This window comes from Corythoichthys intestinalis, chromosome 15, assembly GCF_030265065.1.
Source record: "Corythoichthys intestinalis isolate RoL2023-P3 chromosome 15, ASM3026506v1, whole genome shotgun sequence".
Classification (NCBI taxonomy): domain Eukaryota; kingdom Metazoa; phylum Chordata; class Actinopteri; order Syngnathiformes; family Syngnathidae; genus Corythoichthys; species Corythoichthys intestinalis.
Window position 1 is genome coordinate 18276030 of NC_080409.1, and position 20684 is coordinate 18296713.

General features: G+C 37.5%; 1 protein-coding gene across 1 annotated transcript in view; it reads right to left on the reverse strand.

Annotated features, from left to right (window-relative positions):
* Nucleotides 1–853: 853 nt before the first annotated feature.
* LOC130930773 (filamin-A-interacting protein 1-like) overlaps nt 854–20684 on the reverse strand; it is a 35560-nt gene continuing 15729 nt past the window's right edge. Inside the window, exons 3-6 of the mRNA XM_057858874.1 lie at nt 19354–19527; nt 19086–19264; nt 5536–8287; nt 854–4247 (exon numbers count right to left, since the gene is read on the reverse strand). Coding sequence (XP_057714857.1) covers nt 4041–4247; nt 5536–8287; nt 19086–19264; nt 19354–19527 — 3312 coding nt within the window. The 3' untranslated portion in view covers nt 854–4040. The remainder of the gene's footprint in view (nt 4248–5535; nt 8288–19085; nt 19265–19353; nt 19528–20684) is intronic.

Genomic DNA, 20684 nt, shown 5'->3' on the forward strand with positions numbered 1-20684 from the left:
AAAACATAGACGAGACTGAAAAAGCAGTTTCTGCTCTTGCACTCCTCTTTGAAAGAAACTGCTGTATTTTAAGCCAAAACAACTGTTGTGTTTATTAGAACAATATGTCTATATGCTTCTACAGCAGTTTTATGGCGCATTAAGCCCCCAAACTATTTTTAATTTGTCCGTTTTTCCCGGGAAACCCCCATTTACAGACATCGCGCAACAGCTTTTGTTTCAACCTAGCCCTAAAAAGTAGGTAAGTAATCATATTTATTATTCAAAATGTCTGTCATTTTTAGCTTAGGACATTAATTGATGTCTAATATTTTGTTTAAAAAAAACAAAAAAAAAACGACTTAAAAAAATTATTCATTTGCATATTTTAAACTTTTAAACAAATTATGTTACAATGAAAAAAATGGTGTCTGTAAAAATTATTAGAAGTTTTAAATATGTTACTGTCCCGCAAATTTTTTTAAAAAAGAAGTAGACGCCCAACCCATTAAAAAAAAAAGTAATTATATTACATAAATAAATAAAATGATTGTCTTTATTAAATGCTTCATTGACTGTCCACTCAAATCTGCTCCAGCTGCTCACTTACACACAATGAGTTGCCACAGCAACTCTTTAACAAGTTAAACGATGATTGACACATGAGGAGCTTTGAAGGTCGAGTCTCTGGCAAGATCAAAGCTTAACTGTCTGTTAATCATTGTTTACTTTAATAAGTAACTTCAGTTCATTTTCTGATAAACAAAGAGCAGGGAGAGGGAGGAAGGGAGTGAGCGTGAGACTGCGTGATTGATTCAAGACAGTCTGTATTTTTTTTTTAATTGAAAAAAAAATCTGCGATGGACTGAAGGCGCGAAGTTTGAAGCGCGAAGTAGCGAGGAATCACTAAAGCTATAGACAAGTTTGCGAGCTACTTCCGCTTTACTTCCGCATTTCTTCTCGCGACTTCCGTTTTACACTTTCTCTAACCAAAACAACGGTGGAGCTGGAGTGGCATCACTCATCAAAATCCTTTAAAAAAGACAATTTGGAAATACCGCATCCATCTGCCATCATCACGACATGGGAGTACAACATGTTCATGAAGGCATATGTGGAACCAAGCCCGTGCAACCACAAAGACCGGGTGTTTATGGAGCCATGTTGCTGTATTATGGAAGGTATGTTCTTCCTATCCCTGCATTTTCATGTGTCCAGTGCTCCAAAAGTATTAAAGGTAAAATCTTGCACATGGAACGACTTCTTTTTTTATATTGTTGTTATTATTTGTTATTGATATTGTTAATGGTATTGTTGATGTTTAATATTATTTAATACAACTACTGTACTGCTGTGGCTGCAACACATGCTATCTGTTGCTAGCCTGTTGCTAATCAGTACATGTAGGATGGCACAATTATGTAAGCGTATAAATGCAAGTGTTAGAAGTTTTTTGTACGTTTGTTTTGAAGTGGAAAATGATGTTAGGCAAAGGATGACAACTTGATGTGCCTCACAACAACGCTAACTGTATGTCGATGGACATATATCGAGACTACATGCGTTCTACTTTGATGATGAAAGGCTTGACTATGCGCCACCTTCGTTAATATTTTTCTAATGATTTTTATAAATTGTGATTTATTGACCTGTTTTGCACATGCACCAATCAATTGAAATAGAACAAGAACTGGAATCGTGTTCTCCAAATGTTTTATGTCGGCAACTGTAATATTATTTGTAATTTCAACTCATTTTGGTCACTCAAGTGGCTGGCGTATCAATCTACAGCTCATGAACACAGGCTGACAGGTTGTTATAATTTTGTCCAAAAATGATCAACGACGTGATGATAACAAACATGCAATCTTTTATGTAGATCCTGCGGTTTAAAGCACATCCTTAACTTATTGTCTGCAGCTGGTTTCGATTTAAGGCGTATGGCAAGGTAGATCCACACTGGCACTTTGAAGTTGGACGCTGTTCAAAACATTCCACTTCCAAATATATACTATATAGGCGCTTCCAGGAGTTGATTTGTAGGAATGAAATCCAGCACCCACTGCGGCCCTATGTGGAATAGTTTGGACACCACTGGTCTAAACCGTAAGTTCGGAGCAGAAATTATTATAAAGATGGCGCCGCCCAAATTTCGCTCAGGAAACTTGTCTATGGGAAATGCAATGAAATTTTTCGGCCACCAGGAGGAAAACTGTCCCTATATTTTAGTGTGTCAAGCTATTTAAATTTTTTAAATCATATTTATACATAGTTAACTAGAGGTTAACTCACTTTTAGTTAAAACAAAATCCTTGATTCTTGTCCCATTATCCATGGTTAACTTGTGATTAGTTTCTTTTTTTTTTTTTCATTGTTTTTTTTTCATATGCAAAAGTGATTATATGTTTGAAGTTTTAAATGTACGCTATTAGTACAGGAGTTGACCGATGTGCTTACCTTATGTAATTCAAATTTAAGCCTAATTAGAAACAATAGTTGTGCAACTTTAGATTTGCAAAGATAAATTAAACATCCTTTCCTCCCAAATAACTTATAAAAAAGGGCGGCACAGAGGAAGAGCGATTAGCACGTCCGCTCACAGTTCTGAGATCAAGGGATCCTGCATTTTATTTTTGGGGTACAATCTATAACACTTTCATCTATTTTTACTGTATATATTTTGATTTTTATAAACATTACATTTCTATGTCCATGTATACCAGTGTTGTTTTAGCAGCCCTTTTAATTTTCGCCTTTGTCAGTCTTTTGGACAATAATACTTATCAGTCTTAGTCATATTTAAGTAATTTCAAAATATGTACGTCTTCATCTAGTGTTGGTGTTTACTCAAAATGTTTTCGTATGTAATGTTCAGAAGTTTTAGTCCAAAAGCAAACAAGGGTCATTCAATAAATAATTTGAATTTTTCTGAGTTAGGACTTCTAGAAGAGATAGAAGCTTACTTTTTTTAGTTGTTGTTTCTTTGTTTTACTTCTTTTTCACATGGATTTAAATTCTTTTGCTGATTAAACAAAATACTTTGAGAGTTTTGCCGATTAACAAAGATGGCCGACCAAGACGCAAGCTCCATGATTGAACAGTGGTCAGTTATCAGGTTTTTGATTGTTGAAGGGTACAAACCAGTTGAAATGGTATGGTATGGTATGGTATGGTATGGTATGGTATGGTATGGTATGGTATGGTATGGTATGGTATGGTATGGTATGGTATGGTATGGTATGGTATGGTATGGTATGGTATGGTATGGTATGGTATGGTATGGTATGGTATGGTATGGTATGGTATGGTATGGTATGGTATGGTATGGTATGGTATGGTATGGTATGGTGCTGCCACGTTTCAGCTGAAAAAATGTCTGAAAAAGTGGTTACTAAATTTGAAAGTGACGATGAAGTCAAAAGTGTTGTGAGCGACTGGCTGAGACATCAGTCAAAAGATTTTTACCCTGATAGAATGCGGAAGCTTGTACACAGATAGGAAAAGTGTGTGACAGTGCTGGGACACTATGTTGAAAATGTGCTGGGAGACTACGTTGAAAAATAAAATAATTTAAAACAAGAAGTAAGCTTCTTTATACTGAAAAATTCACCTTATTGAATGACCCTCATCGATATGTGTGTATGTATATATGCAATGTGTACAGGTGTATAAAACAGCATAAGTCTGCTTACTAAAATAAATCCATGGATAAAAGACAAATATTTGATATGTGCTTTCATTCAAATATGTTTAATAACAAATTATTTACATAAAAATTCAAACACACATTACACTATAATAAAACTGCATACATTTTTTTTCATAATTTGTGATTCAGTGAAAAATTGCTGAGTGCTTTGACAATTCCCCCCCACACACACACACACTTTAGCAATGTAAATTACAAAAGCGTACATGTTACGTAACAGAGAAGAATAAATGACTATAAAAAAATATAATGTTTTAAATCTAATATAATCTCTAAACACTCACTTGGCTTTCATTTTGTTATACCACTGCATTATTGTCTCTGTATCATATAAAGTATTTTGGTTTAATACTCAACCTTTGCCTCCATTTTGATAATTAATGCCATTTACTGCTGATTTCTTAACTTCTATCCTCATCGACTGACTCTCAGCTCGCGACTCTGCCTTCACTCCACTCGATATGCCCAAGGAACCGAGAACTGTCTTCCCTGTTTTCAGGCTCTTGGACATTGGGATGCGGGTCAGCCCTGTACGAGGGGCCTGGGAATCATGCCCACACTGTTTGACAATGGAGAAAGAGAAAGACAGAGGAGAGAGTGAGAGTACAGTTCTCAGGCAGCAGAATGAAAATGGCTTGCATTTGAATGGAAAATGTAGAGTAATTCATTTCAAAAAACAAAACAGAAATTTCATTTTCTAAACAGTTTTACTCATTGGAAAGAAACACTCTAAAAATGCAAATATTTATTCATTCCTTCATTTGCAAACCCTCTAGCCTGGCATGTTTTCTGTGTGTTGTTACTGCTGCAAGGCTGTTTTTTGTCAGCCTGTGGGCACAGAGCCCTGTGAATTCGTTTGTGAATGTAAACACTGTGAAACAAATATAAATTGCAGCATGCCTGTAGCAGAGTGGCAAAATGCCACATCATTAGCTCTGCTGTGCTGAGGCCAGCCCTTAGGGCCTTTTTTGTCACGCTATCATTCTGAGTCACAAAGAGGATATCATAAGGTCCACTGAAACATCAACACTGATTTGCTTTCACGGCCTTTGGTGTATACATTGATACATGCAAATAATACAGATTTAAACTTGAATTATTTATCTACTCTATAAATTAAACTGATTTTGGCTTTCTTTTCTGGTATTTTATTATTATTATTTATTTATTATTTATTATAATTATTATTATTTAGTCTTTTGCACCAAATACTTAAAACTAAAATGTGCCTTACCGTTAGGTGAAGATGTGACAAAAATAAAGTCTTTAAAACTGCTTCAGGCACAAACCACAATTTCCATGTCTGGAATTTGTAATAGAAAAAAAGCGTGTGCTCCGCAAAAATCTTTCAGGCACATTAAAATTGTTATTTTAGTTGTGTTATGGCAGGACACAACCTTATGACCAATGAGATAATCTATATTACAGGCAGTGCTCTCATTTAAATGAGGTTTGAGGTGACCAAAATATCCAGTTTTACACTGTTGAAATGGACAATACCAATAAACATAAAATAAACACTTTAGTGAAAGTGTCATTCAAAAGATTAATGCCTTTCTAAAAACATAGAAGTTAATATTTCTCTTGTATAAGATATATTGTGCAACTGGTCAAGATGTATTTGTATTTTGTTCTGGGATGTTGGCTGTTAAATTGATTCTAACTGTGTATAGGCCCGATACCACTCTACTGTGCATCTTAAATCATGTTGTTATCAGTGATGGGTCCACGCATGAAGCCAAGCTTGAAAATGAATCCCGTTAATGAACAACACTACTGCGGGCTTCAGAGCTTTACACCCTACTGGATATCATTTTACTTGTTTTGCGTAGTGAAAAAAAACATACCATGCTTTGTGTGGATCTGGTAGCAGTTGGAGCAACAGGAGAAATGGTAATAGTGCTCATCACTTTGTTTTGTGTGGTCCGAGTTGTGGTAATTTGGCGAGGTGAGCGTAACACTGTCCCTGTAGACAATGTCAGTTCCTTGCTCTCAGTTACAGAAGACACTGGTCTGGCTAACACCTTTGGGGTCAGATTATTACCTAGATGAATATGTATTTTGTTATCGTCAGTGGTGATAATGCTTGTGCTATTTTGACCCTTTCTTATAGACACTGGGACCATCTGCTTTTCAGGGGTAACCTTGAAGACAGCCCGGCCCATGGTCATCTCTTCTGGGGAGGAAGCTGCATCAGGCACTGGCGAAGTGCTTACTGTCATGATGGTGACAGGAGACATTGGCCTGCCTGAAGTAGGACATGAAGCTTGGCTGCTGTCTGGGGACTTAGCTCTGGAAATAGTTGTGATAGTGACTGGAGATTTGGTTCTTTCTGGACCCTGTGGTCCATTGGTGGACTTTCCCCGAACCGTAGCAGAATGTGTTGGAATGATTGTAATTCTGGATTTAGCTTGTAATTGGTTAGTATTTAGTGGAGCTGTTGTTGAGAAAACGTCCTCAACAGTGTTGCTACTGATTTCAAGTGTGGCCATATTGTTTTGGTGGTCCGGTGTCACCCGGATGTGTAAAGGCTGCCCTTGCTTGTGGGACATCGTCAAATTTGCATTTCCACTATGTGTTTTTTCCAGGCTACTTTCTTGTGAATTATCTTTCTTCCTCATCCAAGGAATCCAGGATTTCTTAATACTGAGATCACTTCCAGATGAAGAGGAACGATCAATAGCACCGTTCTTTTCTGCTGGCTTCTTCAGGCTCTTTTGCCTTATATTGTTCATGATGTGATTCTCTTCTTGAACAGATTTTCTGATAAAACCAGCTGGAGTATCTTCCTCTGTTGGTCCATTGGACAATGCCTCAGTCTGCACTCCAGTGGATGTGACAGCAACATCCACCATTCTCCTACCATTCAGACTTGGCCTTAGTGCACGACTGTGACGCTTTGCTACCTCCAGTTCTTTGGTCAGATGGAGAACTTCGATGCCCATGCTCTTGGCTTTCTCTTCCTCTTCAAAGAACCTTTGCTGTAGAACTGAGTAATCCACTTGCAGTTGAGAAAGCTGGTCTTCCTTGTGCATAAGCTCATGTATTTTTTCCTTTAGAGCTACAACATCCGCCTGCATCTCCCTGGTTTTGGCCTCCTCTCTCTTGTATCGTTGTCGCAGGTCTTCCTCCTGGCTGTCTTCCTCTCCTTTCTCAATCGCTTTGTTCCGTGCTATCTGGCTCCTCATGGCCTCCACTTGCTGGGAAAGTATGTTAGCTTTGTCTTGCTCTGTTATAAACCTTTTCTCCAAAATATCATACTGATCTTCTGTTTTGATCAGGTCTCCCTCAACCACTTCAAGCTGCTTAAGGCGATTTCTTAAGCGCTCAAGCTCAAAGGTTAGCTCTTTTATTTTGTTATCTTCTCTTTTTCCAGCATCAGTTGCTGCCAATTTGTTTGCGGACAGTCTTTCTGCTTGCTCCAACCCATCCATCCTTTTCTTCATTTGACTAACCTTTAAAAGAAGATCCTTTGTTTTATCGGTTTCATATGCAAGTTTAGTGTTGAGGTCCCTCTTTTCTGTTGTCAGACTATCGACCTTTGATTCCATTTCTGATTTGAACTTCAAGAGTTTTTTGCTTTCATCTATCAGTTTCTCTGTCACCTCCATAACCTTACTCTGCTCATCTTTGACCATCTTAGTCAAATCCTCCTTTTTCTTTTCATCACACGTCATTCTTTCCACCAAAGCCTTGCGTTCATCCATTAAAGCTACAGTCAATGACTTCAGTTTACCTAAATCGTCCTTCAGGTTGAGCTCAGACTTTTCTAACTTGAGTTCAGAGGACTCAAGCTCTTTCATTCGGATCTTGAGTGTCACAACTTCCTCGGAAAGCTCTTTGGTCAGACCCTTCTCTCTTTCTAAAGCAGCATACAACTGAGCAGACTCTGTCTCATTTAAGGTAAAAGCACCTTCAAGTTTCTCTAAGTCTATCATTCTTTTCTGAAGTTTCTCCACCTCGATCCGAAGTTCTTTACTTTTGTTATTCTCCTCCTCTAGCTTCGTCCTGAGCTCCTTGCACTGATTTTCAGTTCGAGTGATCTCCTCGTCGTTTCCTTCCATCTCCAGAACACGCTTTCTTAAATTCTCTAGTTCAGTAATTAAGTTAGAGTTTGCACACTCTCTATGGCCCATTTTGTCCCCACTCTCCTGCACTTCTTCAGATTTCTTCAAGGCCTTATTGCTCTGCTCCATCTCATCCACTGTTTGCAAAAGCCCTACAATTTTTGAATTGAGTTGACGGTTGAGGAGCTCCTGACTGGCAAGCTTAGTGTTCATCTCTTCATGCTGCTGAGCGAGTGTGACAGTTTTCTCTTTAAGCTCAGCCTCTAAGCCCAGAACCCTGTGGGCATCCTCCTGCGCATGCTCCTTGGCTTCATTCAGTAGCTTCCCTTGCTGCTTAAGCTGCTGGCTCAGTTCCTGGACCCTCTGAGTCTGTTGGTCCATTTGCTCCAGGTGTTGTTGGCGCTCATTGACCAACATTAGGGCAAAGGATTTCAATTTCACCAGCTCCTCTTGCACCTTTGCTAGACGTTTGGAGTGCTCCTTCTCCTTTTTCACCTGGTACGCTTTTTCGTTGTCAAGCAGCCTCTTTAATCTAAAATTGACAATAACAAAAATCAAGGTTTTACAGTAATTCAGCATGTAATCAAGCTAATACTTACTTGCCTGTGGTATATAAATACACTAAATCACTTTTATTCAATAAAATATTCTTCCGGAACCATTCAAATTTTTAAATTTCGATTCCATTTTGCAATGCCCTGATCGCCGAGCGGGAAAAAAATGCAGCCAAAAACCACATAGAAGAAGCCACAAGAAGCGCGTGTTTGTGCATTGCAACTTGATTACAACCATGGACACGGTGCGGCGGATGGAAAATAGTACTAATAAATAATAATAAGGAAAACAATAAGTCGTATTATAACGTCGAGCTATGGTCGATATCATGTATATAGAACTAGATGCGAAATGACAGACTCGCTGGCATTAGTAAACAGCCGCCATCTTAAAGCAGTAGACGCCTCTGTTAAAATCAACAGTATTGAAAGGATATTTGTTTTAATATCTGTTGTGTTGCTAATTTGGAAAGAAGCGGCCATATAAAGCATTTGATTAATTTTTTTTAATGAACTCGTAGCTGTGAAAACATAGCATCACATCAATTACTTTTTTTTAATGAACTCGTAGCTGTGAAAACATATTATCACATCACAAAGCATCCTAGCCAGAAGCTCTCCTCTTTTCTTCTCTGCATTATACGTACACACTCCTACAGCACCACTCACTGGCGTAACTGGTATTGTCACAACATAAACATTGTATGTGTCTGTAAACACAACAGAATCGGTTTTACAAATAAGGAAACCTTATTATTTTGCCTCATCTATATCAAATTATAATAAATAGAAGAATTTATACTCATGCTTCGTCGTAGTTCCCAGCTAAGGTACATGTATGGCAAAAGAAGTAAATAAGTAAATGTTCTCTCTGTGAGCTTTTGAAAAATAAACATCGTTGATAAAATGCACCCCTGTTGAAAGAAACTTCATCACATTCGAGTTCAAAGACTGATCTTTATATATAAGTTAAAAATAACCCTGTGAGAAGGTGATATATTAATAATTCTTATATGAATTGTATTAATAATAAATAATAATAATAAATTTTAAATTTATATGAATAATAATAATGATACATTTTCAATTCATATAATAAAAAAAAATCGAGAAGTTAAGACATTAATATAAATTAATAAATATTTAAACTAGATTTTTTTTTACCCTGCCTTTTTTATTTTATTTTATTTTATTATTTATTTATTTATTTATATATATATTTTTTTTTTAAAGGAAAAGGAATTCTCTTAAAGGAATCGGAATCGAGAATCGTTCCGAACCGCAATCGAAACATGGAACCGGTATCAGAACCGGAATCATTCTATTTCAAATGATGCCCAACCCTAGTCACTTGCATTATTTGATTGGCATTACCTTAAGTCCTGTTGCCCTTCCTGATGTAAATCACACTCCTACTAATCACTAGTACAATTATTACTTGGACCTTCATTACTTTTTTATATTATTATATTTCCATCTACAATGGATTTAAAAAATTATATCCAGCTCTCCAAATTATCTCCTGTGTCCAGAATTAGAATAGAGACTAACATCAGTGTTTATTATTCCTTCACCTTGTGGACTTCCTTAATGTTTTCTGCTTTTCAGTCTGTTCATCTCAACAAATTGCATGCACAATTGAATTCAATGTTGCGTGTTCTCCCTCTGTACTAGCAATGACATTGAGGACCAAAATATAAACTTTTGCAATGCAAAATACATTGAAAATGTCAATAAATTCTAAAATGCATCTCCATTTTGAAGGAATTACTTCTTTGAATACATCATCCACTTAATGCAATCAGAAAACCTGGAAAAAAGAACACAATCAGAACTTACCACTGTTGTTGTACAAGCAATACTCAGGCGTAATTACTGTGATACAAAATCCAATTCAGGATGTGAGACAAGTAGTCAGGGCCTCTGTTTCCACAAATTATCCTTTGTCACATCCCATGCATGTTTTTTTAAGACTGATAAAGGTTAATTACTACAGTGCAGACCATCAGTGCCTCATCCTTATAAGGAAGTAATATGTGTGCGCGTATGGGAGAAAGTGAGAGCGACTGTGCTCTGTTCTGCTTGAACTGTGAAAGGGGTGGGATTTTTGCCACAGGAGGAGCGTTCAACACCCCCCACCCCCAATTTTCCTGCTTCCATGCAACACTGGCATGTTTGAATGAAGGCCAGTCCAAAACGTTTTCCAGATAGTTCAGGTCTGACTGAGTAAAAAATCAGATGTTCTAATCCTTTGCAAGTTCATTTAAGGATCTTTCCACTTTCTGACACTTTAAGGGGAAAATATTCAAGGAAACAGGAGGCATTGTTCACTGTAGTTTCCCTTGAGTGTAAGGTGGATTAGCCCCAGTTTCCGTGGGATGAGGGAAACAGATAACAGAATGGTTGGATCTGATCTTTTGGAGCATGACAAAATTTAACAACAATTGGTTATTACGTTGCCACGGTAATGCATAGCACTGAAAATATGTTCTGTTCCAGTTTAGGTAATCACATCGACATCTCTGACACATAATCCAATCAGACAATGTGGATTAAAATATATTTTACTTCACATATTTTTCAGACTAAAAATTGCCAGTGGATTATAAAGTGCACCATCAATGAACACATGCATTTTCATACATAAGACACACCTGATTTTAAGGCACAAAGTGCATCAATGTAATGCATTTGTTGTTTATTTTCTTTCTCTTTTAACTGTGCAATTTTTGTTTATTTGCTTGTTTGTTTTAGTGTTTAATTTTTGGGGTTTGATAAATGATGAGTGTGTGTCTTGAGCACTTTATTGAAGCAGTATAATTCAGTTTTGCTCTACAAGGGTACAAAGTCATTAACCATAACAAGGATTACAGTAATACGCAAAACACACTGCATTAAAAAGCGCACTGTCAATTTTGGGGAAACAAAGGATTTAAGTTCACTTTATAGTCCAAAATATATGGTACTACACATTACTCATCCTACTAATTAGAGACTTTTGAATTCCGTTATGATTTGGTAAAGCTTAGCTCTGTCAAAAATTATGACTCCATATTTAACTGAATTATTTTATTTGTATGTATGTATTTTATTAACATTGAAAATTCAATTATAACAGTTTCAAAGCACGTTCCTGATACTGCAAAATATTTGACTAAATCAGGGACCAGGTTAGCAGTTTTCAAAACGGTCAAATTGTTTGTGAGAATTTAAAAAAAAAAAAAAAAAAACATGTAATCATAACACATTTCCTGTGTTTCTCTAAAATTCCACCAGGTGGTCCCAAATCTGATTTTTTTTTTTTTTTTCTTTTTTTATGTTCTGTTCTTTGGCCTGAACATGAAATAGGAGGATTTTTAGGCAATTAACAGAGGATAGGTTACCTCAAAACAATCAACGATTTCCTCAATTTGGGAATGTCCAACTGCATGTATTCAGGGGGTTCACCGTACTTCAAATTCTCTACTCACTCACTGCTTTCAACACTTTTAAGACATGATCTTATCCTTTATTTAGCTGTATGTATTATATTTTTAGTTTTTTTAAGTGTGGGTTAAACATTATCTGCATTTTGAACACTAAGCCCACCTTTTCAGACTTATCTCATAAAGCTAAATGGGTTAAACATTACCTGTATTTTGAAGCTCACCTTTTCAGATTTATCTCATAAAGCTAAAAGGATAAAATAAGTAATAAACCATGTCAATGAATGTACTGTATATGTCATGTCTAGTATTTCTTGTTAGGGTTTCATCGGGTTTTGTATTTGTTCATACAGGTTTCTCTGCTTTTGTTTTGGTAGTTGCGTTCCTCCTTGTTTAACCTTTACTTCCTCCTCTTGTTACCCAATCATGCTGCTTGGGTCTACCTGTGACCCTGTTTATAAATAGTCTGTGTCTGCCCTTGCCCTTTACTGGTTTGTCTTGTATTCTGTCGTGTCCTATGTCACCACCTTGTATAAGCTCTTTGACTAAGATTTATGTTTGGGACCAATTTTTGTTACAGTACTTTGTAGAATACACTCAGTTTTTTTTTTTTTTTTTTTATGCCCTGAATTTGCTGTAGTCATTTGTTGTTTCTTTCTTTTCTTTTCTTTCTTTTTATTTATTTTTGTTTAACGTTTTGGTCTGAAAAATAAACCTTTTTGTTTTAACAGAATATTTTTGAATTTGAGTCCTTGTTGCATCCTTGTCACTATAACTGTATTATTGACATTCTGTACTTGCTAGATGAGGTAAAAGAAACAGGAAAAGTCATGATACATACGTATATATATATATATATATATATATAATGTGTGTGTGTGTGTGTGTGTGTGTGTGTGTGTGTGTGTGTGTGTGTGTGTGTGGGTGTGTGTGTATATGTATATATGTATGTATATATACAGTGCCTTGCAAAAGTATTCAGCCCCCTTGAATCTTGCAACCTTTCGCCACATTTCAGGCTTCAAACATAAAGATATGAAATTTAATTTTTTTGTCAAGAATCAACAACAAGTGGGACACAATCGTGAAGTGGAACAACATTTATTGGATAATTTAAACTTTTTTAACAAATAAAAAACTGAAAAGTGGGGCGTGCAATATTATTCGGCCCCTTTACTTTCAGTGCAGCAAACTCACTCCAGAAGTTCAGTGAGGATCTCTGAATGATCCAATGTTGTCCTAAATGACCGATGATGATAAATAGAATCCACCTGTGTGTAATCAAGTCTCCGTATAAATGCACCTGCTCTGTGATAGTCTCAGGGTTCTGTTTAAAGTGCAGAGAGCATTATGAAAACCAAGGAACACACCAGGCAGGTCCGAGATACTGTTGTGGAGAAGTTTAAAGCCGGATTTGGATACAAAAAGATTTCCCAAGCTTTAAACATCTCAAGGAGCACTGTGCAAGCCATCATATTGAAATGGAAGGAGCATCAGACCACTGCAAATCTACCAAGACCCGGCCGTCCTTCCAAACTTTCTTCTCAAACAAGGAGAAAACTGATCAGAAATGCAGCCAAGAGGCCCATGATCACTCTGGATGAACTGCAGAGATCTACAGCTGAGGTGGGAGAGTCTGTCCATAGGACAACAATCAGTCGTACACTGCACAAATCTGGCCTTTATGGAAGAGTGGCAAGAAGAAAGCCATTTCTCAAAGATATCCATAAAAAGTCTCGTTTAAAGTTTGCCACAAGCCACCTGGGAGACACACCAAACATGTGGAAGAAGGTGCTCTGGTCAGATGAAACCAAAATTGAACTTTTTGGCCACGATGCAAAACAATGTTTGGCGTAAAAGCAACACAGCTCATCACCCTGAACACACCATCCCCACTGTCAAACATGGTGGTGGCAGCATCATGGTTTGGGCCTGCTTTTCTTCAGCAGTGACAGGGAAGATGGTTAAAATTGACGGGAAGATGGATGCAGCCAAATACAGGAACATTCTGGAAGAAAACCTGTTGGTATCTGCACAAGACCTGAGACTGGGACGGAGATTTATCTTCCAACAGGACAATGATCCAAAACATAAAGCCAAATCTACAATGGAATGGTTCAAAAATAAACGTATCCAGGTGTTAGAATGGCCAAGTCAAAGTCCAGACCTGAATCCAATGGAGAATCTGTGGAAAGAGCTGAAGACTGCTGTTCACAAACACTCTCCATCCAACCTCACTGAGCTCGAGCTGTTTTGCAAGGAAGAATGGGCAAGAATGTCAGTCTCCCAATGTGCAAAACTGATAGAAACATACCCCAAGCGACTTGTAGCTGTAATTGGAGCAAAAGGTGGCGCTACAAAGTATTAACGCAAGGGGGCCGAATAATATTGCACGCCTCACTTTTCAGTTTTTTATTTGTTAAAAAAGTTTAAATTATCCAATAAATGTTGTTCCACTTCACGATTGTGTCCCACTTGTTGTTGATTCTTGACAAAAAAATTAAATTTCATATCTTTATGTTTGAAGCCTGAAATGTGGCGAAAGGTTGCAAGATTCAAGGGGGCCGAATACTTTTGCAAGGCACTGTATATGTATATATATATGTATGTATATACAGTGGGGAGAACAAGTATTTGATACACTGCCAATGGGAAAATTCATTGGCAGTGTATCAAATACTTGTTCTCCCCACTGTATATGTATATGTATAAATGTATAAATATATGTATATATATATATATGTGTGTGTGTGTGTGTGTGTGTGTGTGTGTGTGTGTGTGTGTGTGTGTGTGTGTGTGTGTGTGTGTGTGTGTGTATATATATATGTATATGTATATATATATACAGTGGGGAGAACAAGTATTTGATACACTGCCGATTTTGCTGGTTTTCACACTTGCAAAGCATGTAGAGGTCTGTAATTTGTATCATAAGTTCTCTTCAACTGTGAGGGACGGAATCTAATACAAAAAACCGAAAATCACGTTGTATGATTTTTAAATAATAAATTTGCATTTAATTGCATGAAATAAATATTTGATACATCACAAAAATCGAACTTAATATTTGGTACAGAAACCTTTGTTTGCTATTACAGATACCAAATGTTTCCTGTAGTCCTTGACAAGGTTTGCACACACTGCAGCAGGGATTTTGGCCCACACCTCCATGCAGATCTTCTCCAGAGCCTTCAGGTTTTGGGGCTGCTGCCGGGCAACACGGACTTTCAGCTCCCGCCATAGATTTTCTATCGGGTTCAGATCTGGTGACTGGCTAGGCCACTCCAGGACCTTAAGATGCTTCTTACGGAGCCACTCTTTACTTGCCTTGGCTGTGTGCTTTGGGTCGTTGTCATGCTGGAAGACCCAGCCACGACCCATCTTCAGGGCTCTCACTAAAGGAAGGAGGTTGTCAGCCAAGATCTGGCGATACATAGCCCCATCCATCCTTCCCCCAATACGGTGCAGTCGTCCTGTATCCTTGGCAGAGAAGCAGCCCCAAAAAATGATGTTTCCTCCTCCATGTTTCATGGTTGGGATGGTGTTCTTGGGGTTGTACTCATCCTTCTTTTTCATACAAACACGACGAGCCGAGTTTAGACCAAAAAGTTCAATTTTGGTCTCATCCGACCACATGACCTTCATCCCATTGCTCCTCTGGATCATCTAAATGGTCAGTAGCAAACTTCAGACGTGTCTGGACATGCACTGGCTTCAGCAGCGGGACCTTGCGTGCGCTGTAGGATTTTAATCCATGACGGCGTAATCTGTTTCCGATGGTTTTGTTTGAGACTGTGGTTCCAGCTCTCTTCAGGTCATTGACCAGGTCCTGCCGTGTAGTTCTGGGCTGATCCCTCACCTTCCTCATGATCATTGATGCCCCACGAGGTGAGATCTTGCATGGAGCCCCAGAACGAGGCAGATTGACCGTCAACTTCTTCCATTTTCTAATAATCGCTCCAACAGTTGTTACCTTCTCACCAAGCTGCTTGCTTATTTTCCTGTAGCCCATCCCAGCCTTGTGCAGGTCTATTATTTTATCCTTTATTTATGTCCTTACACAGCTCTTTGGTCTTGGCCATTGTGGAGAGGTTGGAGTTTATTTGTTTGAGCATGTGAACAGGTGTCTTTTATACAGGTAACAAGTTCAAACAGGTGCAGTTACGTCCGGTAATGAGTGGAGAACAGGAGGGGTTCTTAAAAAAGAACTAAGAGCCGAAATATTTACTAGATGGTAATGTATCAAATACTTATTTCATGCAGTTAAATACAAATTTATTGTTTAAAAAGTATACAATGTGATTTTCTGGATTTTTGTATTAGATTCAGTCCCTCACAGTTGAAGAGAACTTATGATACAAATTACAGACCTCTACATGGCTTGCAAGTGGGAAAACCAGCAAAATCGGCAGTGTATCAAATACTTGTTCTCCCCACTGTATATAACGATATATATACTGTATATGTTGACATAAAGTTATTCAAGTGACAATGTTATGAACTTAATTTATTATTTATCTTTTATCTGATACTTCAACTGTAAATAAATGTTATGTTGTTAAGTCTTTATTTCAGTGACTTGGGTTTCAACTCGGCTCTCTTGTCACAGCCACTTAGCCAGGCTTGACTCTAAAGTTGTGATTATTCTCTCTGATGTTTGTGCCTTCAAATCTCATTAATGTAGGTATTCACTGCAGGGAGACGGGTTAAAAGGTCTACAGAAAATATTCGCTCCTTGCTCAGTTGTTTAAGCAGCACTTGTTTTGCTTCTGTTTGAAAAAGAAAAATATTGCCCTTTTGAGAAATTATTTTTACACTTTAAATGCTAGAGCCTTACACTTATACTTCATCAAGTTAAGCTTTCACATTAATCAAAAGGAGTGATGTGCTACATTTCACTAGATTGAAACATAAAAATGTACCACTCGTACAGAGACAGAAAAGCAATTTTTTGTGCGTTACCACGGCAGGAAAATTGTAAAATGCAGAGGTCGGAGGGCCGTCACAACAAGACTTCACTTTCATTTCATCCTTGGCTTATTAGTATTTGCAGGGAAACAATAATGAAGAAAATAGTATTAACACCAGGGGAGAAAGTGGCTAGAATTTCTTGCCGGAACTCCTCGACGTGAAGCTCACCACGGAGCCAGAAATTTTATTTATTTATTGGGGGGGGGGCAAACCTCCTAAAATGTTTTGTCACAGTTATTTCTATAACACATAAAAAAACTGACTTTCACTCAAAATTTTATTTTTTTCAATGATTTGCTAAATAAAAGTTAACAAAAACAGTAATAACCCCAACTTCCATCTCCTAATTTTTATTTTCCCTCATTTCCTCACATACTAAATGCCAAATCTCAATTTTAACTACCTAAGAACATAGGATGTATCATGTCTATGCATGTATATTAAAATTGAAATTAATGTAAACATTTACTTTTTGTTGTTTTTTTTAAATAAGATATAAGTAAAATACATTCAGGAAAACAAGTACAAATGACATATATTATGCAGAGTGAAATGAAATATATTTTGAAGATCGCGCAAATATTGAATTTTTTTTAAATCATAAGAAAATGAATAAGTAGCCTAACATAAATGTAATAATATAAGTCCAAAGTGCACATTGACAGCTAAGATGTTCTTAACCTCCCCATCAGAGCAAATAAAACTAAATATGATAAATAAGCCTTCTCAACTCTTTCCTTGCTTTTAAAGATTTGGTCCATTTTATGTTGCATTGCCTTTTTTTTTGTCGCATTAATTCAACAACCTTTTTTTTTTTTTGCTGTTCCAGAAATGTGCACATTTGAACCAATAAGAGCTAACTATCTCTGCTGATTACATGTCAGCATGTCAGCCAAATGAACGGATAAATGAGTCCAGCCGTTTTGTTTTGCTGCGCGCATTCGCACATTGACGTGACTCATCATCGTCAGACTCTGATAACTGCAGCAGCTGGGGAAACCTCCATACCATCCGTGGAATAAAAGAAATAATAAATATTGGTGGAAACGGATGATGCTACACAAGCACTTTATTATGCTTGTTGTGAACACTTGTGTATGTAAATCTGATGTTGGTAGATTGTTTTCTTCTTGGAGATGAAATGCATGTGTGGCAGCTTAGCATTTTTTATTTTTTTAAACATAGTGTTTTGACAGTTGCCGTCATATTTTCGGAATCAAAGCATCATGTACTGGAACAGCATCCCGGCCCTGAATCTTATGCCGGAACTGCGTTCCGGGCCTGAATCTTATACCGGAACTGCGTTCCTGACTGTTCTGGCCCACTTTCACCCCTGTTTAACACCAATAATAATTATAGAAGTGCAAATGGAAATCATTGTAGAAAGGTGATGCACATCCTTATGGACCACCAGTAATGATGAAATAAAAATGTATAACTCTCAGGCAAGTTAGCTGTATTTACTGTCTGCTGAAGGAAGGCAACTCAACTAAGCAAAAGTAGAAAACTCTGCTTGTTAATCACATTGTACGTCATTTGGCATCCAAGTTAAGCATGTATGTTTATTTATTTTTACATGTTGTTATTTTGTACTTTTCACAACAACAATATTGTAGGTAAAATTGTCTATGCATTAAGTCTTTATACGAGGAGACTTACACTTCATTCAGCCTGATAATTTTTACACTTTTCTTAATTGCAATTTGCAGTGGTCATAGGCAGATTATAAAATTGTAAAATTCTACTCAAAACGTTTAATGTGTTATAATTGGTTAACATTTTCATTATCTCTTTGTGGAAAAAAATATTCCATAATCAGAGTCAGCCATTGTCCGTCAAATTACTCATTCAGAAGAGCAATTGCCAATTATCGGTATTCTCATTTATCTATGAGTACAGTACATTCATAAACATCTTATTTCATATATATAAAGCTCTTCATATCCACATGATGGAACATCCATGGTGTGTGGTACCCCTTCCTCTGTTTCTCCAGCACTCTTCCCACCTGCAGTCTCTTCTCCCCCATGATAAAATGGGAAAGGTCACTAGGATGACATCATTTCAGAAGTGATGTCATGGACTCTGGATTATGTCTCTGTATTGCTATAAACCCTAATCTCCTTTGGTGAAGAACCAGACACACTGAACATCTAAAGTTTCCACTTAACTCACCTCCAACTCCCTCTCTCATGTAGCTAAATGTGTCAACCAAAAAAAATGAGAAACACCTCCTTTTGGTTAATATTTGTCCCATCAGAAAGTAAATTTGAAATGGTAAACTTTAAAAAGTGAATTATAAATGTGAAGTAAAGTAATGTATTACAATTCCAAAAAAGAAACACTGAAAAATGCACCCAATGCTTCTTAAATTCCTCACCTTTCTCTCTCTTGCTCTAGGAGATTGGTGAAGTCGTCACTCTTGTTCATGTAATCGACATGTTTGCGCTTTTCGCTGTCCAGCTCATGGACAGTACGACGGTGGCACTTTTCAGCGAGCAGCAGCTGACCCAGCATCCGCCTGTATGTCTCCATGTGCTTCTCCTGCAGGCGCTCCAGCTGCAAAACAGCACCAAGTACAATGCGTAAGCTGTGTCAATTTTAGGAGACATGATAATCATGTGTTCCAAAAGATTGCCGTGTCTGACCTCAATCATCGGCTTTTGGGACATACTGTGGGTGTGTGGTGGTGTGCCTGTGATGAGGCTGTCCCTCTGTAGCGCCTGGAAGGCTGAGCTACCTGATGCACAGCTGTCTGCTGGTACAATAGTCACCTGGGGAGTTTCTTTGGACTTGAGCATGCCGATAAAATCTTCTCTTGCCTGTAGTCACACAGATATATGCAAGAATTAACACAGCATAATGAGGTTTGAAGTGCACAAAAATATAACTGGGAAATTATCATATCAAATGGTCTTAACTTGTAGTTCCATGTTTTGTTTTGTTTTTTTTGTTTTTTGGGGGGGGGGGGTCACAAATGACTGGATTCACTTGGCTTTTGGGTTTGTTTTGCACTAGTTTTGATTATTTCCCAAATCTATTTTGGAGGGGATTCATGGTCACGTTCTGTTAAGTCTATTTATCACCATATCACGTTGTTTATCATCATAGTAAAACACTCTAATCATCAAGCAGGTATGCTGTAAACGATCGAAATACTTTAGGCATCAATGTCGTATCAATTGGCATTAATTTGTCTTTCATTGGTAATAACCTGGCAAGAATGTTTAGTAGGTAGAGTCATCCTCAACCATAAGGGGGTGCTGTAGCTCCTCTTTAATCGTAGACTACATTAAAGAGCATACGACACCAGAAAAAAAGTCTTAAATGGCATTATTATGTGAATTAGAATCATATTTTGAGACGATTCGACCATATACAACAATTTAGCAAAGCGCAGATGACGAGAAATTAGTCTTTTAATCTGCCGGTTAGCCACGCCTACAATTATAGGGCTTTAGCGTCCCCAACAGGTGGATGACGTCAGCGGTAGACTAGGCTCATCGGTTTTACTATTCAGCCCATTGAGGGGGAAGTGTTCAGAACGAGGAAAACGAGACGAAGAGAGCTGCAAAATGTCATTGTTTCAGTCTCTCTACTCCCAATATTTTTACAGGATATTCTTTTTATCCAAGTATTTTCCCCAATAGCTATATAAATGGCTTGAGAAGGACCAGTCAGCCCGTCGAGGGGGAACTATTCACAATGAGGAAAACGCGACGAAGAGAGCGGCAAAATGTCATTGTTTCTGTCTCTTTACTTCAATATTTTTACAGGATATTCTTTTTATCCAAGTACTTTTCCCCAATAGCTATATAAATGGCTTGAGAAGGACCAGTCAGCCCGTCGAGGGGGAACTATTCACAATGAGGAAAACGCGACGAAGAGAGCGGCAAAATGTCATTGTTTCTGTCTCTTTACTTCAATATTTTTACAGGATATTCTTTTTACCCAAGTACTTTCCCCAATTGCTAAATAA